This window comes from Oreochromis aureus, linkage group 6 (genome assembly GCF_013358895.1).
Source record: "Oreochromis aureus strain Israel breed Guangdong linkage group 6, ZZ_aureus, whole genome shotgun sequence".
Lineage (NCBI taxonomy): Eukaryota > Metazoa > Chordata > Actinopteri > Cichliformes > Cichlidae > Oreochromis > Oreochromis aureus.
The window spans coordinates 30,407,816-30,433,065 of NC_052947.1; the positions used below are offsets into that span (position 1 = coordinate 30,407,816).

Here is a 25,250-nt window from a genome sequence, read left to right on the forward strand (position 1 = left end):
GGGTTTAGTAAATGCCCAACATAGTGTATAACTGATTTTTTAAAATGTTGCTCTTTAGTTTTACCTTGAGTTGCAGCTCCTTGTACCTCTTAGACATTCGTATTAGAAGTTTTTGGTTGTTAATCATAGCTGGAGTAAGTTGGTAGTACTGAACCATGGCATGAGCTGCCTCTACATATGCCATTTCTAGAAAGGCCTGGTGGAGGAATAAAATGTTAGAAAGTTGCAATAATCATGAACCCTGTTACGAGAGGTTCTTTTTTCAGGGCTAATCTTCTCAAACATATATACGTTTCAGATGACAGAGTAGATGGAAGAAAATCTGAACACCATCATCCTCGAGTATCGAATTTCATTAACGTAATAATTCACGGAAACATTTTCTTTCATCTTTGCAACTAATACGGTGATTTTAGAGTGAATGCTTTAAATTTGATAGGGGTGATATGAATGCTGCAGGTCTGTTAAATGAAACCCTGGAGCCTAAGTGAGCTGTCAAGTACTGGTAGTTAAACAGCCAGTAAGTTATGACAAAGTGTTTGGTATCGTATAACAGCCGTGGCAGAAAAGAAGATGCAGATAATAAAAAAGAAAAAAAGGTCATTTGTATTTTACACATGTGCTCCATATAAAGGTAATCATCCAATCCACAACTTTTCTGGAGGTAACCACTACAGAAATCTGTGCAAACATAGCAAGACGCTTCATATATTTTAAAGTTAAGTTCGGGGTGTAATTAAACACCCTGCCACTGGTATTAAAACCCCATCGGTCAACTGTATGTCTGACAAGCAGCTGCAACAGTGCATCATTAAATGCTAAAATAAAGAAAACTGTAACCATGTATGCTGCATGGTGCACATTTTAAGCACAGAAGTTACCTTTTTATACTAATGTAAGCAAAGAATTTACTGATCTGAATGAGCGATGTCCAAAAGTATAATTTACTTTTTATATAGACGTGTAATTGAGACCTAAACCGTTTCTGATAAACATGAACAACAAGTTACTATTCACTGATAAATAATCATTTTGTTTTACCTGATGTGTCGACCGCATGAGAATGTAATTGGTAACTTTGCCAAAGGGTATTCCCAGGTTGATGACATCAGTCTCAGTGCAGCTGCCCTCAGGGAGGTTGCATATGTGGACGACTCGACCGACAGAGGTCTTTCTGATCGGAAATGGCTGCAAATATGAAAAAAAAATGCAATCTTTGAGCAACTTTAAATAATTTATCTCATCTCTATTTAGATCTTCAAACTTTAAAATAGTTTATCAGTTTATCCTATTTGCAGCACTTGTAACCATGACCAGGATACAGAGAGTTGTGTTTATGTGTCAATTTTAGTGTGTCCCACAATGAGCACACGACTTCCCAAATGCGGAATGCAGCCACTGAACACAGGTGTCAACCATGGAATTCAGTTACCCAGCATCTCAAAGGTAAATATAAAAGATATCACATGACATTTCACAGCTTTGAGGGAGAATTTTCAATTTCCCCTTTGACAAATCTTAGCAAGAAGTTTTTTTCCTTCCTTCAGGAATTATGTGAAGCTAGGCTTAGGAATTGTTATCGATCTTATCATCTAATTTTGGTTGATAACAAAAACATATCTTCAAAACAATTTCCCTACATACAGCCCACCTCAGCGCATCCTTGGGAGCCATCCAGCAGTAAAAATGAAATTTTGTTATTTTTAAGGCATTAGAGACATGGCAGTTTACTAGGTGTGGACATTTGACACACATCTCTCCAGGCTGTCAAGTATTGTGACCTGCACTGCTCAACACCCACTTGTAATTCCTTTTTTAAAATCTGAACTGAGAGGGGGTAATACAGAGGCACAATACATTCTTTTGTCATGGAAAAACACTAGAAACTAGACTGCAGGAACAATACAGATGAGGTTAAACTATTTGTTTTGTCTTTAGATGCTATACAATCCTATGTCATTATAAATCTAATCCCTTATGCGGATCATCTGGTGTCCCACAGGGATATATTGTATGCTCTGTAATGTCCAGCATTAGGTCAATCATCAGCCACGCTGCCCCCATTCCTCCACGGATCATCCCTCTCCCTTTCATCCTCACCCCTTCTTAAGTGTGACGACCACTCCCATGAGTGTCGGTGGGAATGAAGGCCATCGGAGCCTCTGTCTGGACCCCTGCATGGCGCCCCTTGGGTGCTCTGGGCTGCACGAGGTAAAACTGGGGCTGTGGGAATAAGGACTTAGAGAGTGGCTGATAGGGCTGTGAGAACGTGCTCTCTCCGATATAAAGCTGGAGAAGGAAGATGTATGTTTTTGTCCTCTGCATGTGGCCAATGTGATATCACAGGGTATGCTGAACCTTATTTTTCTCATGATAGAGCCTGACAAGCGGAAGCTAAAGTGCTACCTTTAGTAATTCTCACATACTTACTGTTTGATAAACTCGTCAAATAGAGTTTTATAGCATGTATAACTTTAGTATTAAAACCACACAAGGGATATTGTAATTGATAATTCAGATACCTGCAACTCTTATGCACTTTCTTTACTGTGACGGAGAAGAGTGAACCCCCTTTTAGTGGTCCATCTCCTGCGTATTGCATCTTGCAAATGCGAAGCGCTATATTCATCATCAGACTAGCTGGTTGACACGCCGTTTGACACCTCATGTTCCTTTGACATCAATGCAGAAAGCGGTTATAAATTCAACTTGTTATATCACAGAGTCTTATTTCTGCAACCATTGTGCTGCAACTGCAACTTTTCCAGCACCCCTTCTCCTCTTTCTGCGTCTCTGGCTGACAAACCCGACAGACAGTTCCACCCCCACTGCTGCTGTTCCACCTCTGACACCTCAGACACTTCACACCTCCTCTATTCACCCTGCTCACTCCTCCCCACCCCCAACAACAGCATCCAATACACAATCAACACAAGGCTCCAGCCTGTCTCTCTCAACCACCCAGGTTAGGAGGGAACTGAGGAGCATCAGCTCGAGGGTTGTCAGGTCCTGCGCTGACCAACTGTGTGGTGTGATGGAGCACCTCTTCAACCTGAGCCTGAGGCTGGGAAGAGTCCCACAGTTCTGGAAAACCTCCTGTGTTGTTCCAGTGCCAAAGACTTCACGCCCCAAGAACCTCAACAGCTACAGGCCGGTGGCTCTGACATCCCACCTGATGAAGACCCTGGAGCGGTTGGTCCTGGCTCAGCTTCAGCGCCTGGTGAGCTCATCACTGGACCCACTTCAGTTTGCCTACCAGCCTGGCATTGGAGCGGATGATGCCGTCATTCACCTCCTACATCATTCCCTCGCTCACCTGGAGACCGCTGGGAGCACTGTGAGAATCATGTTCTTTGATTTCTCCAGTGCCTTCAACACTATTCTTCCCTCGGTTCTGAAGGACAAGCTGGAGAACTCTGGAGTGGACCATCACCTCACTACCTGGATTCTGGACTACCTCACCGACCCACCACAGTATGTGAGGACTCAGGGCTGTGTGTCGGACAGGGTCGCCTGCAGTAACGGGGCCCCACAGGGAACGGTTCTGGCTCCGTTCCTCTTCACCATCTACACTGCAGACTTCTCCCACAACTCCACCCAGTGCTTCCTGCAGAAGTTCTCTGATGACTCTGCAATAGTCGGCCTCATCACTGATGGGGACGACAAGGAGTACAGAGGACTGACTCAGGACTTTGTGGACTGGTGCCAGCTGAACTACCTCCAGATCAACGCCAGTAAAACCAAGGAGCTGGTGGTAGACTTCCGCAGGCACAAACATCCTCCACTGCAACCACTGAACATCCAAGGTATGGACATCGAGGCTGTGGACAGCTACAGGTACCTTGGTGTTCATCTGAACAACAAACTGGACTGGACTCATAATTCAGACGCCTCTACAGGAAAGGGCAGAGCAGGCTGTACCTGCTGCAGAGACTCAGGTCGCTTGGGTGGAGGGCCCACTCCTGAAGACCTTCTATGACTCTGTGGTGGCCTCAGCCATCTTTTATGGTGTGGTCTGCTGGGCGGCAGCATCTCTGCTGGGGACAGGAAGAGACTGAACAGGCTGATCCGAAGGGCCAGCTCTGTTCTAGGATGCCCTCTGGACCCAGTGGAGGTGGTGAGTGACAGGAGAATGGTGGATAAGCTGTCATCCCTGTTGGACAACATCTCCCACCCCATGCAGGAGACTCTGACAGCACTGAGCAGCTCCTTCAGTGGCAGGCTGCGGCACCCACGGTGTGGGACGGAGAGATTTCGCAGGTCTTTCCTCCCCACTGCTGTCAGACTCCACAACAAAGACTTTGGCAGCTGATCAAACCCTCACACGTGCAATAAGACTGCTACATGTGCAATTCTTTCTCTGACAAAGTTGTACTTTTGTATTTTCTTACTCAGTTGTATATAGTATTTGTGTTCTATTTTTTTCTATTGTGTTCTATTTTATTCTATTGTATATATTATTCTATTTTTATTCTATTGTATACAGTATTTTATTTTATTTTATTTTATTGCATTCCAGTGTTTTCTAATTTCTGCTATATAACTTTGCACTTTTGCTGTAACAAAACAAATTTCCCACCTGTGGGACTAATAAAGGTCATCTTTATCTTTATCTTTATCTTTTATCTTATGTGTTGGCCAGACCAGGGTCTTGATTCGACCCGGAGCATCTTAGTTTTATTCTTAGAATTTTGTCCAAGGAAAGCCCAACAATAACAAAGACTTTACTTCGCTTAAATCTAGAGTGTATAAATGTCTTATGAAGACATTTATACAATCTAACCTTTATACCTTTGTACACACATAACTTTTAAAATTTACATGTCAGTTTGGTGCATATTCTGTGCATACACAAACAGCCCAAACACAACATGCGCCATGTGACTATATTTTAGACAAAAAAAACATTTGATAATGCTAATTAAAAAAAAAAGATATTATAACTTAATAGTTTCTGGCCAGCATAGTGACATTAACAACTTCAGATGCAATTATGATAATTCTATTAACAGCCCCATGCCAGTTCCACCACCAGAACACATAAAGGTCGATTCAGGATGGGCTCAATAAACAGATCCAGGAATAGGCTGTTTATGTCCTTGGAATATTAGTGAGAACAAGAGGCTCAGTCGCTGCTTGCTTTAGTCACAAATGTGTGACCTGTAAAAGTCAGGCCTGTGTCTGATAGGCCAGACAGTTTGACCACAGCATTAAGATCACTTTCAAGGTTGGCTCAGGCTTTGAACAGTAGCCGTTTCTGTGGACCGCAAACCAGAAGTGCAGAGTTATGCCGTGTCATTGGCTACTCACAAGGAGACACTTTACACACAGCCTGGACCTCCTTAATGTGGTTTATTTATAAAAAAAAATAATTTGGATAAATGACAGAAGACGTTTGGTTATGTTCAATGTTCACTAAAACTTAATTATCAACAATTAAAAAGCACAAATTCATAAAGAACAGGAAAGGAAGAACTCCAAATAATCTTCTAACTGAACTGGCAATCAACCCTGACTGAAATAGTTTAATTAAACCCTTGCGAGTTCCTTACAGTTTCTTACAATTCAGCGAAAGGAAACAGTCCTAAAACTATAGCTTTGCAATGTGTTCAGTAAATTGCGGTGGAATCTCTTCTGAGGATACGTCTGCTTATTTGTACAAATCAGGGTTCATGCTGCAAGATCCAGGAGATGGTCAGTTTGGTTTCACAGTTTCTCCCCACGTTCCTACGCAGAGTGCTCACAAGCCGATTCCTCAGATCACTTTACCAGTCTCTCACCAGTCTGAAACTTAACACTGCTGCCTGGGGGGTGTGACCCTGGGGTCTTTAGGTCTGTGCTCCACACAGCAGTTAGCTGTAATCCTGTGTTTATCTCTGTTCGAGTTCTGTCGAAAGAAGCTACTGTGTTACTTCAGGCTGGACAGCTGACACTGCAGTGCAGAAGAACAATAGTTGTGCATGCTTCTAATTTATGTATGAACCCAGGGGAACATATGCTAGCATTGTTGTAGCGGTTGTAGTGTCTTCATAGTGTAGTGGTTTACAAATTCCCTCACAAGCAAAAGATCCCTGGTTTGAGCCTTGGACAGGGCTGTGTCTGGAGGGACTTTGGTGAAAATGTGCCAAATCCAACATTTGGTGCTACCTAAAACCCCTTTTGAATACAGAGCAGCTGAAAGTAGCTTTCGTCTTTATACTGGTAAAAAAATTTTTCCTTGTAGTTTGGTTTGTATCTGAGTTATTGTAGTTTTTATTTTTCAGTTTTAATTAAACTTTGCTCACATTTCAGTTTAACTCCCGTTTGCTTTTAAAGCGACCATATCAGCTTAATTTTTGATACTTCTAAATGTTTCGTTTTGCTTAGTTTTTATTGTAGTTTTTGTCTTAATATGGACAGTTTTAGTCAGATGTCTCATGTAATAATAGAATAGATATTACAAGACCACCTATAAAGGCCAGTGACTCTGAGAAAATTGTTTGTGGATTTTTGTCATCGCACTTCGATTACCGGCTAACTAAATCAAGCATTACAAAATCCTGCAGCCAGACTATTAACACGTTCTAGTAAGCAAGTTCACATTACTCCTCCTTTATATTCTTAAACTGGCTTGAAGTAGATTTTTGGATTCATTTTAAAATTGCTGTACTTAGATACAAAGCATTAACCGACCAGGCTCCAGACTATCTATCCCAGCATCTTATTAAACACACTGATGCTTGTAGTTTCAGAGTTTGTTAGCTGTTGCTTGCACAAGATCAAACAATAGGGGGGCAGAGCCTTTCAGCCCATGACACCAGAACTTCGGAGCAGTCTCCCACTGTAGGTACATTTGGCCGACTCTGTGGACTCTTATAAAGGAGTTAAACATTTTTTAATCAGGGTTTTGTTGATTTTAATTCACTTTTAAACTACCTGTTTACTTTATCTGTGTCTTACTTTGATTTTCTTTTGATTACGGTACTTAATTTTCTTATTTATTTTGTATTGCAGCACTTTTGCATTTTTGTTTTGTGACTTCTTGTCTGTGAAAAGCGCTCTAAAAATGAACTTTATTCACTTACTTAGGTGTAGTTTTTATTTTTATTTCAGTTAACTGCAACCCCTACAATTTTTTTATTTAGTTTAGTTTCAGTTAGTGAAATTAAGAACAACAATTTATTTAACTTTTTATTTTTTTTCTGTGCACATGTAACAACTAAAAACTACAAAAAATATCAAAACTTGCATGCGTGTGTGCATTTGTGTGATCCCTGGGATCTCACAGGGCTTTAAAAACAATAAAACCTCACATGTTAGGCTTGGACAGGTGTGTGTTTATTGCAACCAACATTAGCTCATGTAGCACACCCTATAAATACTTCCATGCTAATAAAATCCTTTGTCAATAACCAACCAAAGACGCACACGGCTTGTTCAATCACTAACTTCAGCCTCCTGTTATACAGTTACCCTGGCAACAAAGAACAAACAGCGGCTTTAGAGGAGAAGGAATCTAGTTTAAACACTAAGGCATCCAGCTCTGGATCAGCTTGTCTTGTCTTTGAATTTGACTTTGAATTTGTGACAAATTCAAAGTCATATACTCGAATTAATATTCGATTTTTTTGTCAGAATGTTCAATAAACACTAAATAAAAATAAAAAAACACTTTTCTTGCAATTATTAATGAATGTTTGAGACTTTAAAGGGTTAAAGATACAGCTAATAAACCGCAAGTGGCTTTAAAGACATCAGGCAAATGCCGGATGATGTATTTTCAAAAATAACTTAACTTCAGAATTTAAGGGAAATTATAGAAAGTGAGGAAATATAATCTAAGGAGTTGTATGCCTTGCTTTATGCATTATGAAAAACTGAAGCTAAAATAAAGTATAGACCGCACGAGTCCATATAGTGTGTTTGTGTAACCATATTAACACATATCCAATGTATGTGTCCCTGCACTGGGTGTGTGTTGATGCCCGCAGACTGTTGAAAGCTGCATGCTAGTCATAAGTGTAGGCTTTCCGAAGGTTTGCCGGGTCTAATTTTGGTGTCCTTTCTCTTCACTCATCATCTGCACTGTGCTTTTCAAGAGACCTGCCTTCATGATGGACGCCTATCAACAGCTGCTGTTTTTTTTAACCCCATTTAAACACAGACTCTTTAAGTCAGGCAAACTCACTGCAGGACCACAGTTAGGACAACTATCCTTCATCTCTTAGAAATACTTTAAAATCAGTGTTAGGATTAGTTTTTGCTTTCGCAACACATTTGGTAACCCTCTACATTGCTGATATTAATTATGTTTGAATCCTTCAGTGTCATCAGGTGGTTAAATCTAAGTGTCTTTACAAATTAGGGGGCATAACCAGAAAACAGAAGTAAAAGAAAAAGTGTTCAAGCAATTACAAAAAATCTCTTATTCTTAAAATATAAATATATTCTTGAGTAAATCTGGATAAATGTTCCCAGTATTTATTGCTGTTGTGGTCTTTAAACCTAGAGCTTTCGTAATTCATGCGCTTGATAAATTTGGAAGTAGTCTTCTAACTATTAAAGTTCAGTGGAAGAGCGCCAACATGAAACCTGGTGTTGGGCCCGAGCATCTGTCAACAAGGTGATCTGAATCCATTCATTAAGCAGCACACATTCAGTGTTGATTCTTACTTATTCACTCTTTCTTCATGTTTAGATGTCACATGAAAGAAGTGTAGCAGAATAAATGCTCAGAAAAACTAAATGAAGAGATCATCTCAAAGGTACAAGAGCCTTTTGAACATCCCGTTGGATGTTCAAATGTAATTTAAAAAAATCTAATTTGAACCATAATATATAATCTTTTTTTTATAGGGAGTGAAAAATCAAGAATTTCAGCTGCTTCTTTGTCACTAGCATTCTTTCCAACTTATCTTAAAATTTGATTTATGTGCTCTGGGCAAACTCTAACGAAGAACCATGTATCCAGTCCAAAAAACCCAAACATTTGTCTGACCTTTGACTCTGGCTGGTGTGAGGCAAATCCTGTGTCTGGCGTGGGGTAAGTCTTCATGGCTGTAGCTGGCAAGTATGACATACTGGCTCCTGAGGATACATCTGTGGAAACAATTTGACATGGGAACTTACAACTGTCCTGAAACAGTAAACCCAGTGCGAGGGAACAACTTTGCTTTAGTAAAGTAAATTTTCAAACTGTTAAATATTTTGTTCAAAATTTTTTATATATTTTTTTTATTGTTGCTTTTTCTTAATTTCCTCTTTGTTCAAAGTCTTTTTTCCCAATCAGCACCTAGCTGGAAGAAAAGGCTTTGCCAAACTCTTGAGAAACATCTGGAAAAAAGTAATGATGCTCCACTGTGATGCAGATGTAGTTGCAGTTTCATACGCATAACCCATTTTCACACAAGCCCTGTAGCTTTATAGATATTACCAGATGGAGATGCAGCTGAGAATGCAAATGTTTGATGAGTCAGATTAGAGTCTTCATTCTGCTGTTTTCTCTGCACCACAAGGTTCACATGGTGTCTGATTAAGCAGATTTCTGCCATTTTGGCCGATGTGAGAATCGCGCAGGCATTAGTCCTAGCTAACTCGTGGTGATTATGTTTTCTTGTCTCTTTCCCCTCATGCTCCAGCCAGTTGCAGCAGATGGCTGAACTTCGCTGAGCCTGGTTCTGCCAGAGGCCTCTTTTTGTTACATGGGAGCTCTTCCTTCCCATTGTTGTGTAAATACTTGCTCATAAGGGACCATCCAATCACTTGGATTTTAGCTCCAATACTATTTAAACCAGATGGTTTAATCTTAAGTGCAGAGTGCCTCCATAATAGATATGCAAATGTTAGGTTCAGATTTATTTAAACCCTAAAGAGAAGATAGTCTAAATTTAAAATCAGTTGAATGTGCCATAGGAGCTGTAACTATGATGGAATGACCTCAGAACTATTGGAAATTGGCACACAGTACTAGCATAGTTCAAACAGCTACCCAGTCTTGGGTAGCTCAAAACACATTGTTTCCATTTTATTTAAAGGCATTTCTTCACCACCCTTCCGAGCAATGGGAATTCAATACTGAGACCGAGATCTTCTAACAGATTACTCATCCAATAAAAATTGTGTTAGGCAATTAGGCACAAATATTATTAATGCTGTATGGGCTTGTTGGCAGTTTGTAGTTAGTAATTATACATAAGTGAATGCATGAAGCATATATAATAGGATCAAGAGAGTTTGTCAGAAAAGCAGTGCGTAGAAGTCTTCGGCTTTGTTGTGTTTACTGCTACTCCTCCAGCATGTACAAAAAAAGATGATTTGGCACAGTGCAGTACTGTTTTAGGACTTCAAAACACTTCATGCTAACTGCACACAGCACTTCAATGTGTTAAAATAAGAGGTGTTCAACTATAAAAACATGCTGCCTCATGTCCTAAAAATACCCCGTTTCTCATAATCAAGTGATGAGTAAAATATCACTCTTACAGCAGGAGTTAAGACTGATGTTTTACACTTTGCACTAATGTAAGGAGATACACAGCTGGTGGTGTTGGTGGTGGGTTATCCTACCTTGACTCGCAGCAGAACAGACTATGGGGTTTGTTCCTGCGGGGTTCAGACCTCCATCAGAAGGCCTGCCGACAGCATAGTGAGTAGCTCCAGCTGATACCACCGCTGAACTGCAACAATCAGAGACGGCTGATTTTAGCTGCCTCTCCCCTGCCTTGCTCGCTCATATCTTATGACAGAGCTCATATTCATAGAAAGATTAAGACAGCTGCATAAGAAGCAAGGAAAAGGAAACTAACATATTTCCAACTGCTAAAAGAGGTTTGCTCTGAACTGATCGACATCGTTTTAAAGCTGTGTAAAAAACACTGGTAAGAAACTACGTCATCTATAAGAATAATACAGAATAAAAAACGTCTTCTACTTATAGTAGTCTGAAACTCAGCAAAACAAAAACCACAACAAATCACATCAACACACAGGCTTACTGAACGTCCTCAGTCATCAATGACAGGTAAAGTAATAGGAGAGGAAAGTCTGCAATGATAGTCTAATTTAGACTCTGTGCAGTGAGTTTTTGGAGTTGTAAATGACTCACCCATCATTTGCATACAACATTCGATTCTGGAGGTGTAGTTTTCCCTTCACGTGCTGTTCCCAGTCCTAAACACACGCACACACATAAACACTGTCTGAACATGTAGACTCAAACAGCTTAGACACAGGAAGCCCAATACTTGCCCTCCCATGTTGGCTCTTAGCTACCCCTTGTATAACCTCATGGCTGAAACCAATTAAAGAGACACCACTGTGGACTTGGAGGCCATCGAACAAAAATACTTAACTACTGTATATTAGCTATTCTTAATATCTGCTTAATGCTCATTCAGAAAGTCAGGACTTGTTTAATTTTTGTAAAATCCTCTAAGCATCACACAAACTCATGTTTTAGTTCAAGAAAAATAACTTTGTTCTGTTCCTGTTTCAAATATACAACTGCATAGATTCATATAATGGTCACGTGCTAAGATTTACACTCATCACTTTGCTCACCTTTAGGTTGTAGACCTTCTTGTCACAAATGCTACACTGGTGTGGCAGCTGAGTGGGTGTAACAGCATGGTAATCACTGACTTGATAAGGCTGAAGTGTCCTGGTACCTGACGATAAAGCTTCCTCTTTTCCATGCAGGCGCTGGTAGAGTCCTAAAGCCTGTATGCCACTTGGACCAAAAGAGGAAACTGCTGCACTACTGCAGTTTAACTTCGGATCAGGGGTTGGCTCCTCTGGGTTATATAGTTCAGTCCTAGCTCGAGCCGGCTGTCCAGCCGGTGTCCACGCAGGGGGAGGATTAGAACCCACATCCACCATACCGGTGTGAGACAAGTTGGTGTGACCTTGCCATTGCTCTTTATGTCCCATGGAGTTAAAAACATTCATTTTCTGCTCACTAAACCCAGCTTGTTGTACTTGCATATCCTGCCTATAGAAATCTCGCTGAAGACCAACATTGGTCATGTTGCTTGCCTGAGTATTCATCACTGTGGACAGCCCGTTACCAGCAGTGGCTGATGCTGCAGATGTCCCTCCAGATAAGCTGTACTGAAGTCGTCTGTCAGTGTCAGAGGGGTAAGTCGACCCAGACTTTTTCCCATACTCATTGCCCTGTTGACCCATCGCGTCTCCTCCACAAGGATGGTTCAGTCTAACATTGCCTGGATTTTGGTTGAATCCCCCACTGACCAAGGCTCCCAAGGCTGAATTTGAAGAGGGGAAACCTAGCACTCCTGTGGGGAAGGCACTCTGTTGACTTCCAACCATTGTTGAAGTCCGTAACTGATTAAACAAGGGCTGAGACATGTTGACATTGGAGAGAACCTGATTAAGAACAGTGGCCGCAGCAGCTGTGTTGCCTTCCTGAGCCAGTTTCAGGCGATGGAGGGTAAGCTGGGCCTGGAGCTGAGCGAGTTGGAGGCTGGCTGGAGTCAAGAGGAGCTGCTGGTTTTGCTGCTGAGCACCTGTCTGCGAACTGCCTGGGAGCTGGACACCCAACTGGAGACCCTTATTGTCAGCACCGTCCAAAGGTCCCGGAGTGATGCTGCAGGGTACAAAAGATCACAGACATTTTCAGGAACTGAAGATTTGGGCAAATTTAACTGGTATTTATAGGCTACAGAACAGATCTTTTCTCTGCTCTTCATTAAAAATGGGACAATGTGGATTTAGTCTACAACTGTCTGTAAAGTGTCAGTTACACATTAGAACAGTGATTATACTTAATATCACCTACAAAAAGGATGTGAACATATTTTTAATTTCTAATAAAATGTGTGGCCAGTACTGAGATTTTTATGATAATTTCAAACCATTTTCTTTTATAGCTTGATAATTATTTACTAGTGATCTGCAATACTGCAAGGTTTGGTAGCAATCCAATACCAAGTAAAGACACTGAGTTTTGCTGATACCAAGAACCAATATATATACCTTTAGCTTAAAAAGCAGCTTATGTAGAGCAGAGAGCTGTGTCATGATTTATGACATGAATCATCATCAGTTTGCAAGTTCTGAACACATTTTAATGACCACTAAAGCATTTTTTACTTTCCAGAATATTTAGGTCACACAATAAAACACCGCTTTCACTAAACCATCGATTCAATCTTGCTAGTATTGCTCCGATAACAATACTGGCTCAATATCTGGATTGATATGTGTACACTTATTATTTACCACACCTATATATAAGTAACAACCATGGCTCTACAGTTTGCATAACATAGGCTCTTGTGTACAGAGCATTTTTTAAATTTTTCTGCAAATGTTGTGTACTGATACCAAATAATGACACATTATGCACAGTTTGCACAGTCCTTTGCAACAGCTTAATAAGCACTGATTTTATATTTGGCTAAATGCCCACCGGCAGCTCATTTTTGGTTAGCTTTCATTACACTAACTAATACCATATATTGCTGGTATTACAAAGAAAGATTTATCAGATACTTCACAGTTTTTCCTTTTCTTGCTGATATTGGCTGATTTAAAGTTTCAAAGTTTCAGCTTTAAATTTTTACACACTTATGTGCTCCACAGCTAATATCTGCACACATGGAAAATCTTACAAGCAATAAACCAGAAAATGAGAGTTTAGCACTGCCATTAGCCTGTTGTCATTGCTGCTGGGATTAAGGCAAACCAAACAATGTAATTACACAGCATTTTGCTTCTGATAAGCAGATTCCCATCTGTTTATGCATTGAAACAATGTCTTGAATCAAACATAATTCCCAGAGGTCCCAAACCAAAACTATCAGGTCTCCTGCCAGGTTCATGTCCATACCCCAACGGGTCACAGTTGTTTTTCAGGACCTACACAGTATAAACATTGTGGCTAATCAGTGTGCATATGGACACGGACACAGACTATGTTTTAACCTTTTAAGACCAGTTATGCAGTTAACCAGGGAGCTCATTTCATGTTCATGCTCACAGAACACAGAAAAACCCTTAAAAGGTCTCTGCAGACCTCCATTAGCAACCTGTGACATCCTACTCACAGCAAATGAAGCGGGGTCAGTGTGTATCATGAGTGTCTCCTGAAGTAGTTGGGTATTGTCCGTTTGAATACAACTAATGCCTTACACATACTCAATCTGCCCCAACCGGGATGTAAACAGCAACAACACATGTGAACTCCCTCGACCAATGACATGGTTGGAGCCTCGCAGCAAGCAGTTCACATTAACATGTCCAGAATAACACCATCTGTTAATCCTACATCACAAGTACTGCAATCCTCACACCTTTCCTCTTGCCAGTCTGCCTGTTAGATCTGAAAACTGCTGAGTATGAGTTTGGAAGATTTTCCTGCAAAAATATCTCAGTAAAGCACATGATCCTACAATCCCAATGTCCCTCTGGGTCTTAGTCAGTGCAGCTACTGTCTCAATTTTGTCTGCTATAAGAAATAAACTGAAGAAAGAGGTTATACTTTCTAGACCTTGCTCTCCATCTTGGCTGCAGCCCTGCATTCACAGGGTATCATCTTTAACTCATTGAGGATTTGGGATCTTCCAGTGTGGCTTTGTAGAGCTCAATCAGCAGATTACTTATGTAAACGATGCTCCACCTCCTGAAATTATAGCCTCACAATGCAAAGAAAAAGCACTGGGAAAAGCAAGTTTGGGGAGCCAGAGTTCAAACGCAAGTACAAAACATAAACACTGAAATGAGCTATGTACAATTAAGTCCTGTATGTTTTTTAATCATAATATTTGCATATTAATATTAGATTTAACATTATGCATCCATATAAAACACAAATTCCATTGAATTTTTACAAAGATGTAGGAAAGTTAGCACGTGAGTAGCTATCTGTTTACCGACTGCTACAACACAAACTGTTGTAATAGAACAACACAACCCACAGGTGCCATGACCCTGTTTAACTGGTCAGCCGTTTCAGTTTCTGATGAGTGCTCTTATAGGAGATCTAAACTTAGTCTACTTGACTATTCATCACATTATCTATGTTAAGCCCTTGACACCGGCCTGCCTGGCCACTGCCTCAATATTTGTGCAAACAGTCTGTCAGAGACAAAGCAGCGACAGCCGTAAAACTTTGTTTACAGCAATTATGAAGCGTTTGAATCTGGATTATTTGTAATTCTTTCATAAAAGGTAGTACTGTGCATAAGAAGTGAGAGATTATAAAATGGATTTTGGTTGTTCTAAACAAACAAAAGTCAAAAGGCATTTTCAAAAATTAATTTATGAAACAGAATCTTGCAGAGGATTATCACCTTCATGTCAGTCATCCTGTTGGCTTCTTCAGTTGTGATACAGTCTTGTGATTACATCGCCACATCATAAACTTGTCATATCACAGCCATCACTCACACTTCAAATGAGCCATAAATCATCTTGCTGTATATACTGTGGTCCTAAAATCCCACCTCTCCAAATGAAACTTTGTGAGTTTGTTTTGGACTTTGAGAATATTGTAGTACACTTTGTGTTGAAATATTGTATTAAAGGTGGTGTATTTTCTACAGTATAAGAGTAATGGCTGATGTATAACACCATCAAATCATAAAAAAGATTACTAGTTCAATCAAATCTGATAATAAACCATTCATTTAACTTATTTTGTGTCCAAAGTGGTACATCACAATTAGTTCATCATACAACTTTCTGTTTCCAGTTATTGGTCATACTCAGTGTTTTGGCTTATTACCATAATTTAGTAAACAGTTTTTATGATTGTTCTTTGTCTGTGAAGCTCTTTGGAACTTTGTTAAGAAATAATTTATGTATTTGCAACATATACAAAGGAAAGTAATCTAGCACAGTCTGTGGAGTTATAATACCTGTGCGTATGATATTTTGCTCATTTTGGACAATTCACAGCTCCCAGTTCTTCTGACGATTGTACACACTCTTAAGTGAACAAGCATGCTGATGGAGAGATACACTTACACCATTCCAGCTTATGACTCAAAGCTATAAATACTAGAGTTGCCCTCTGCCATCATGATACACAGTGTCCTTAATAGACTAATATGGACTCTTGGGCTCCTGGCACAGTGTGCCAGACACTTCAAACTAATCTTGTTATGACGATAGGGAATATAGGTGTCAAAATAACCTCAACCAGTTGTGGAAGGGAAGGGTTTAACACTATGTAACACTATGTATGTATACATATACTATTTATACGTATATGTTTCTGTAGCTTTCTCATATCATGATAGATAGATAGATAGATAGATAGATAGATAGATAGATAGATAGATAGATAGATAGATAGATAGATAGATAGATAGATAGATAGATAGATAGATAGATAGATAGATAGATAGATAGATAGATAGATAGATAGATAGATAGATAGATAGATAGATAGATAGATAGATTAAACATTCAATGTGACTTTCTATATTTAATTGAAAAGTGGAAAAGAATATCAAGAATATTTAATAACTACAGGAATGGACAGGAAACGTAAATAGGAAGTTATAAAGTGACAAACAAATCTAATCTGAAGACAAATCATTTAAAACAGCAAAAGCAAACAAAAACATGCATTTCTGTTTAAAATAACCAATTTATCAAACTTATCAAAGGGACTAGAGAGCTTAGATTTGAAACATGCCTGTGCAATTTTCAATCCTAATACACTCTTGTACTATAGTATCCAAAAGAAAAAACAGTTGCAAATCATATATAAAAACATCACAAATGTATGAAATACAAATATAATATTGATATTATATATTATATAAATGTAAGATGGCGGCACGTATGCAGCTGCACAGCACCCCCAGTCCCACAATTTTGTTGTACATGTACAATGAAAACAAAGGGCTATTCTATTCTTTTCTATTCTATATTTGAATATTCAAATATAGAATATATCTGAATCATCCTCTGTGATGTGTTTTTATTTTGTTTCAGGTAGTGTGCCAGTGTGTTTTTTGGTGTGCATTTGTTACAGTTCCCTGCTCTGAGTGACACGCTGAAAACAGCCTCTCGCAGTCAGAGTCATGTCGCAGTACAGATTCATAGCAGACAGCATTAGCTCAGTCTTCAGAATAGCTTCATGTGTTCTTAGCCACATAAATACATGTACAGGTTTAAATGTGGTATTTCTATTGCGTCCCACAAGGTTTAATTTTAAAAATACATAATTCGAGAGAATATACATCAGATTTGCATCATTTACAAGTGAATTTGCTGCTAATTATGCATGCTCACTTATTCATTTTTTTCTGATAGGGAAGCACAAGCCGTCACATAAACATAATAAAGATCCATAGTGACCTTTTTGGTAAAGAAAAAAAAGGACAATAAAAAGAGGTTAACCATTTTACCCTCATCAACCCAAACACCAGACAATTAAAGGCTGAGTGTCATCAGCATATTTTAAAATCAAATTGAAAAAAACATTCCTTAACACCAGAAAATATGGTGTTTCTAATAATATAAACCAATATACAATGCCAAAACCAAAACAATATGAATCCCTTTTATTAAGAAAATATCTTCTCCCCCCCCCTTGTTGACAGGGGCACATACATTGTGCATTATGATGTCCTCCACCATATTTTCACTGTAGTTCAAGAATCTAATTATTTCTAATTAAGTCTTATATTTCAGTGAAACATTCATATGAATGTTAAAAGAAAAACACCCATCTGTTTCCTTATTCAGAAAACAGTCAGGTAAGCTATTCTGCACCTGGAGCGCTGATTCCTTGTTAATTCTGCTCAACAAAGTATTATACAAATACAAGACGACATCCTAATGTCCAGCTGAAACTTCATTCGTGCATACTGTAGGTTGAGAAGCATACGTAAAGCAGCAGATTCAGAAAAATCAGTCAAAAACAGCTGCCATAAACACCAAGCAACTTTGACTGATAGTTGCTTCCTGTTCTATTTTAAAAACTTACAATAATAACACAGTCATTTGGGGCACATGACAAACTACAACAACCACATCTTTGCAAATCTCACAATTTCTAAGTTCTAAGACAGCATCATAGTCAAAAACTGAAGCGTCGATCCGGTCGGTCTACAAAGCCTCATCGGAGGAAGTAACAAATTAGAGGAAGGGTTTAGGTCCAGTTTGGTTCAAGAATAGCCATCCGCTGAGTCCAGTAAAACATCCAACAAAATGCAACATTGTCCAAAACAGTTGCATCTTCACGATTAGCTATAAATCCTGCTTCCGTGCAGCTGACAACACTTGCAGCTATAATACCCAACAAGCCAAAACTGACAAGCAAACCTTGACGTACTGGAAGAAATGCACAAACCTTGAAAAGTTAGACAGTGAAGGTCCGAGTTACACCTCTGACGCTAAACTCTGCACTGCTTCTTCATAGTCTGACCTTTGCCCAGCAGCTGAGACTGCGTCTTTGTCCTCTAACATGTTGACTAATGCTAGTACATGTACACTAACATAACATCACTGCTAGAGGTCTTTACCCCAGCATGAGTGACGCTGCTTCCCTGTGTTAATGGGAAAGGCAGAGACGCGTGTGATGAAAAGTCACAAGTGGTCGGCATGTGTGTGTGAGGACAGGGCAGACCAGCACAGGGAGAAAGTATTTACAGAGAAGGCATTTGGGTAATGCAGTGCAATCCTGAATCTGTTGCTTCCACAATGGCAGCTGTAAAGCTTGGTGTGGAGTCAACTGTCAGGTTCAAAGTCACAAAAAACAGTAAAAGCTGTCACGAGACTACCAACCAACCACCTCGTGCGTGTTTCGCACCAGCAAAACCATAATCGGGAAGTTTTGCGACGCAAAACATGAATGTAAGAAAACAAAAAAACCACAAAACATGCATATTCAAATACCTCCAATCTGAAGGGTATGCATGTGGTGTGATTTTAACAATAAAAAACATTAGCTTCTTGAAATGTGTGGACAGATCAAGGCATAAGGTGCACATACAAAAAATTTGTTTTGCCTAAATAAACTAATTGGCAAAGACTTGTCTCTAATTTGTGCTTTATCCAACGGTTATCAGGTAAACAAGTGAAGTATGCATGAAACTCACGGCAACCAGAAAAGCTGTTGTTGTAAGATTTATTAACACTGTGAAAAAATTGAATACATTTACATTTCTACACCAAAAGTTGTCTTTTTTATTTTATGAAGTAAATAAAGTGAAATAACAATTATTTGTTGTTCATCTGACTATAATATTGCATTTGTTTTTATATTTATATAACTTAACTCTATTTATGAAAAAGGATACACATTTAAGTATATTTATAAAATTATATAGAAGTTTTCATTTAACAAATGTGCTGTCTGGGCATGTACAAAGAATAAAACTTTCAGAACATTTTTCCTTAGATTAACTTTTACTTTTTTTTGTCTTCTTTTTTTGTTTTTTGTTTTTTTTGTGTTGTTATGCATTTATGTTGTTGAAACCAGATCATTAGAATTACATAATGCATTTTGCTACTTTTGTCCGCTTCCTTTTTCCTAAGAAGTCACCACGGGTAGTCATGTCTCTTTGATTTGACAGATTTTCACATTAGATGCTTTTCCTGACTGACCCACAAAGAGGTTTCTGTGTCCTCCCGTGATCGAAGCCGGGATCTTTCGCTTGTCAGGCAAAACAAACACATGTTTAAAACACGACACTATACTCCAGTCTACTGTAGATAAAATAAAATTTATAAAAAAACATATACATTAAAATACAAATAAATTTTCATTGAATAAAGTTTTCAAGTAAAAATATATGTAAGCCTACTTTTTTTTATTGGGGTTTTCTGTAAAGTGCTATCAGTAAATTTTTTTTACAGCTGCAAATAAAATCTTTACCTAAGCACACATGCATTCAACTCCCAAGGAGCCTTCAGTTTGAGAGATTTATAGTCACTCCATCTGTTAGCGTCACAACCAGATGGCAGGGAGAGAACAAGCTGCTTGTTTGACTGCCACACTTTATGACTATCAAGAAAAAAAAACACTTATTTTTTTAATAGCAGTAAAAGTATTATTATTGTTGTTAAAATCCACTAAAAAAGTTGCAGAATATCTTTCAAGTACTGTATTCTAACATATTTAAAACAACTGCATTTTCTGACTGGATCCAGCAGACTAATGCAAAAACAAATTGTGTGTTAGTGAAGAAAGAAAGCAAACTGATAATAATACTAAACATAGATTTTTATTTTGTCTCCTTTAGTTTTTGATTTAGCTTGAGAACTTTTTCTGTAAGTACTTGCAGCTGCAATGTCTTGTGATGCTGTTTTCTTACAGTGTGGAACAACTTAGAAAATCAGACTTTTTGCTTATAAACTGTAGCTGGAAGTAAACGGAAAGCCTGAAGTATCACACAAAAGTTTGTCACTGGTATTTATTCTTCTATTCACAGATGATTTTAATTCCATTAAAATGTAAATGTAATGTTTATTCTGCATATTATCAAAACTATTTTTGTTACACTTAAAGTATGTTTTTTGTCACTTCTATTTTTTTGTTTTACTGATTTGAAATTTCTTAAACAGTTTAGGATTAGACACATTAAATCATGTCTCTACTGCTTCACTGACTTGTATTAATTTCCTGATGACTGTACCAACCGACAGAGTTGAACATCTGTTTTGCCTAATCCCACTTACACAATATCTTTACCATAAAATGTAATAATTTACAAAATTTTGACTAAAAAGGGACGTTATTTTTGTCCATACACTGTTAGTAAGAAGACCTACAAGGTAGGTTCCTTACGAAACATTACTTCTGCTGTCCACTAGGTGGTGCCACATATCGACATAAGTAGCCCCAGGTGGTCTGATAAGGATTCATCATTTTGCCATATGAGGGCACTGTTTTCATTTTAATTAGCAGGTCCTTACCAGGTTCCTAGAATATGACATACAGTGTTTACATTTGCAGGCAGTGATTTAGAAAGTGTGACTCATAATGAAATGCCATGATGGTGGTATGGTAGCCTTGGAATAGGAAACAAAGGCTTTCCAATCCATTGCACAGATGTGACATGCAGACAGAATGTGGAGAGATGCGTATACGTGGATACTGCTGAATGCATGACTCAAGACACTAATCAAGAGGAGCACGTGTAACCTCTGCTCTTCCTAATAGGGCAAAATCGTTACTGACACTCCAGAACCTTAATTTAACTTTTCAACAAATGAGACACATAGCTGCAGCCTATCAAGCAACGAAAGACGGTCACATGGTGAGATATGTGTTAGGAAGCGGGGTCAGCTTGCCTTCATCCACATTTGGCACAGATGATGGTTCCTGATTTATAGGTCTCTAGCAACGGGTGAGGTATCTCGGCCACAGAGACATAGGGTCTGGCCCATCACGACCCCCGTAAAGCTGACACATCTACTCAAAGGCATCACTTTGATCCATACCATGTTTCTCTGGTGATGCTTGTAAAATGGTAAGATTTATGCAGGGGATCAGTCACAGGGTTTTATGAAGTCGTATTAAAATGTAAACTAAAGTTTGTGGGGCAACTTCAATCGCATGCACCCCGCCCAGGCTAATCAGCATCAAACAAACCTTTAAATCAATGACTTACACCAAAAGTGAACAGGAGATATGCAACTACACGTTGAGAGACTTATGCAGGAGAAACATTTTTCTCCCCTTCTCACATGCACACGGTAGCTGAAGGTGATCTTGTTTCAAGCATAGGCTGGTAGGATACTGGAGTCATGGAGAAACATGCAGGTCAAAAGTCTTACTTGACAGCTGTCTCCCAACTGTGAACTTTTAAGAGCCCTCCAAAAAATATGTTTCCTAGCAGGAAATCAGCAATTAGTTGTCAAAGCCCCCATGGCATGGTGCCCACTTAAGGACTTTAAAGGGACACCTGCTTAAAGCGAATGCAAAAATTTTTTTACTACAAAAAATGTGCTCACTATTCACTAAATTTACAAAAAAAACCTATCACAAGTAACCCATGAATTGTAATGCCAAACTTTTATCAACACTTGTCCATTTTTTCTAGTCTATCGGATGTTCTGTGGTTAGTTTTGATGCAGCAGTGCTGACAAGAGCTAAGAAAAGCCCTTCGGTTACCTGGGATCTGCTGACACTGAGTGTCAAACTGGGTGCTGAGAGCTGGGGGCCAGGTGAGTCAGCTTGCTTGGACTTTGGACAGAGTGACATCAGCGATCCAGCTGGCTTGTCAGAGCTGCTGCTGGCGAAAAGAAGGATGGCAACCTCATAGGGAAAGTCTAAACTTCATAAACTAGCAACAGCTAGACAAAAAATGATCAATTTCCCTTAATTAAAATAAAGATATATACTATATAAGAAATACAGTGAGCCCAAATAGTATTTTTTTCTTCTTTGGCAAGTTAATCCTGTCTAAATTGGATTAGTCAAATATTTGTAATGTGGGAATTTAAGCACAGGAACTGTCACAAGACTCAGAGGTGAAGTAATATGAGGAATGGGGGTGTGTGTTGGCTTTGACAGCTGAGCTTTACCAGCCATTTTTTTCTGCTGCTCTGAAATAGTTATTTATAGCTGCTGTCTGGGTGTAGACAGTAAATTTACTTTTCACTGGAAGCTGCTGTGCCGTACCACATTAATGTTTCTCCGTGAAATTCCCAGTGTAAACATAAAAATAAAGCTTAACATGTCCACAAGCTTACTGATTACTTCTGTTGATGTGAAACTGCGGGGTACAGTAAGGAACACGTAAGTTTAGTCTTCCCTGACTGTGGTCAGCAACATCAGAGCTATATTGGTGCGCAACGTGATGTAGCGATGATTCCTACAACCCCTCCTTCATTCCTTCTCTCTTTCCTTCCTTTCACCCTCTCTCCACGGTCTTACCTCACTCCCACTCTCCTCCATCTCCTTCCAAAGCAAGCATTGCATTTTGCCATCTGTCACTTCTGCCAGCCTCACAAATATCAATCGCACCCAGCTGTGTCATCCCAGTCACTGACCTCCCAGCCAATGGCAGTGCAGCTCCTTTCTCACCTCCCATCATCTTTTAAAATTACTCCATCTACCCGTGAGTAGCACTTATACTAGCCACAGTGTTTCCTGACCTACATTATAAAATTGCATCTTTTCAAAGCAAGCTGAAATGCACCATTAATGATTCAATAAATTCCATTAGAGGCGATAAATAGTCCAATCAGCAATGTAATTCAGTAAAACCACTGCAAACCAAGTGAAGCATGCACAGGATTCCCTGCAGGAAGGTGACTGCACACAACTGGACAAAGATAAAATAAAAGGGGTGGGAGAGCTACGAGTATTGATAACAGTCCTCATACACAATCAGGAGTTCAGCAACTGAACTTGGTACAAAGGATGAGCTTCAATCCCTGAAGATTCTTATCTGTATCAGAAACAGCTGCAACTGCCTAGCAACAGACTAAAGAAACCTGTTTTAGCACTCATGCACCAATAACACCTTATAAAAGCTTTGTATCATTTTGTTACGGCTTCCACTTTACAGCAGGCTGCCACACTGGCAGATGAGTTTACCCTTACTCATAAAACAAATGCTGTAGAATGTGACATCCCTTCTCACCATAGTACATTGTGGAGAGCTAGGAGGGAGCCAGCTAGCAAGGCTGAAAAAGTTGTGGTTTTGGGACCCAAAGCGAAGCTCTGTTTCTTCTGCCACAAACCTGCACACCTTGTTGCTAACTGTTTGAAGTTGGAACTCAAACAGGAAGCCCACTCAAAGCAAAAAGGGCCTGCTTTGAGAAAGGTCAGTCGTAGTTCTCAAACCGACAAGGCTGCCAGGCCTACTAAAAGGCTAAACTTGGAGCATAATTGCTCAGTAGCGCCCTGTGGTCAGTGTAAGGGGTCAGCTGGCCCCAAGCTAATGCTAGTTGACAATTTCCCAGGTCCTCAAAATGGCCTACTGGGGGACAAGTCATGTATAGCACCACCACTCAGATCTGCACCACTGGCTAACAAACATGCTTGTACCCCTGACTTGAGGAATCGTCTGCGAAGTGTTTCTGGAAGGCCCACTAGCTGCCTGCTCGGTTCTCGACATGTGATGGTCCAAAGCCCTGGCTATCACATGAGAGACTGTTTCGAGGGTCTGGGGCCACTCTCTGTCAATGTTGTGAACCCACTGAGATGGGGTTGGCAGCTTCCGCAGGAAATGCCTAACCGTTGCTATAGGGTTTGGTAGGTGGAAAGCCTGCAATTTGGTGATGAAACGGTTATGGACTTGTTTTGGTTATCGTAATAATTTGACAAACCACGGGTTTGTATTTATGGGAGGGGGTGTTACGGCCCTAGCAGGGCCTCCTCCTGAAGGTGCCTGTGTGGGTGTGTCCTACAATCTCCTATCTGCCTGAGGTGCCACCTCTTTTCTTTTACACAGCTGACTCTCGTCAGTAATTAAAGGGATTTAAGCCCAGGCAATGGTGAGCTCTGGGCCAGAGTGCCATGTGAGTGGTTACAGCTTGTGAGCTGAGGGTGTTTGCAGCGTTTGCAGCTAGTGAGCTGCTCTCTTTTTGACTTTTTATTTTATTGACCAACACTTGAGTTTTGTTTGTTTTCCCTAAATGGTGATAGCGGCTTGTCCGTCTCTTTTAGTTGAGCTACTTTAATAAAACTGTTTAATTCAACCCTTTTGCCTTCTTGTCTCCTTTTTCTGACCCGGATACTTTTTGTTACTTCCCCCTCACCGCCTAGACCCCTCAGGGGAACGTAACAATTTTTACTTGGTAACAAAAACATCTGTAATTTACATCCATAAACGTGGAATAAAACATACTATAAAATGAAGTCATTGCATTGCCTGACAAAAACATAGCAATTGGCTAAAATGAATGCTTTTAAAGCATCCACTACTTTAATGTCAATACATTAGCATCTCATTTATGTCCAATTTGAATTATAAATGTCTACAAACTACCTACAAATGGGCTAAAACAGCCCAAATTTTAAGCAATTAAAAATCTACTACCCCTGTTCTTTTACTTCTCACAGTGTGAATAAATATATCATTTTTACTAGTATTTTAAATACAAGGTAATTCAATAGCTTCACTTGGGAGTGGGTTGGGAGTCGAATTCAACAAAAGACATTGAAAGTGATTGCACACATAGACTTTTTTTCTTGTTTTCTCTCTTTCACTGGAAATACTGGTCTCATGCAAAAAGAGGGATAATCTGCTACGAATTTCATGTTTTATTAATAGTTATTTATTATTTATTTGTAGCTCTAATATTATTCCAGTCTAAACTGCATGTTGAGTAATGGT

General features: G+C 39.4%; 1 protein-coding gene across 2 annotated transcripts in view; it reads right to left on the reverse strand.

The window, feature by feature from the left end:
* The window catches only part of rbm20 (RNA binding motif protein 20), a 53,168-nt gene that overhangs the window by 8,039 nt on the left and 19,879 nt on the right, over positions 1-25,250 (reverse strand). The window contains exons 1-7 of one of the 2 annotated variants that reach the window (XM_039613092.1): positions 22,841-22,915; positions 11,539-12,583; positions 11,084-11,148; positions 10,546-10,655; positions 8,978-9,078; positions 1,042-1,188; positions 65-196 (exon numbers count right to left, since the gene is read on the reverse strand). In XM_039613092.1, coding sequence (XP_039469026.1) covers positions 65-196; positions 1,042-1,188; positions 8,978-9,078; positions 10,546-10,655; positions 11,084-11,148; positions 11,539-12,583; positions 22,841-22,893 — 1,653 coding nt within the window. In that variant the 5' untranslated portion in view covers positions 22,894-22,915. Of the gene's footprint in view, positions 1-64; positions 197-1,041; positions 1,189-8,977; positions 9,079-10,545; positions 10,656-11,083; positions 11,149-11,538; positions 12,584-22,840; positions 22,916-25,250 lie in introns of those variants that run through there. The other variant, XM_039613091.1, reaches the window with a different exon arrangement.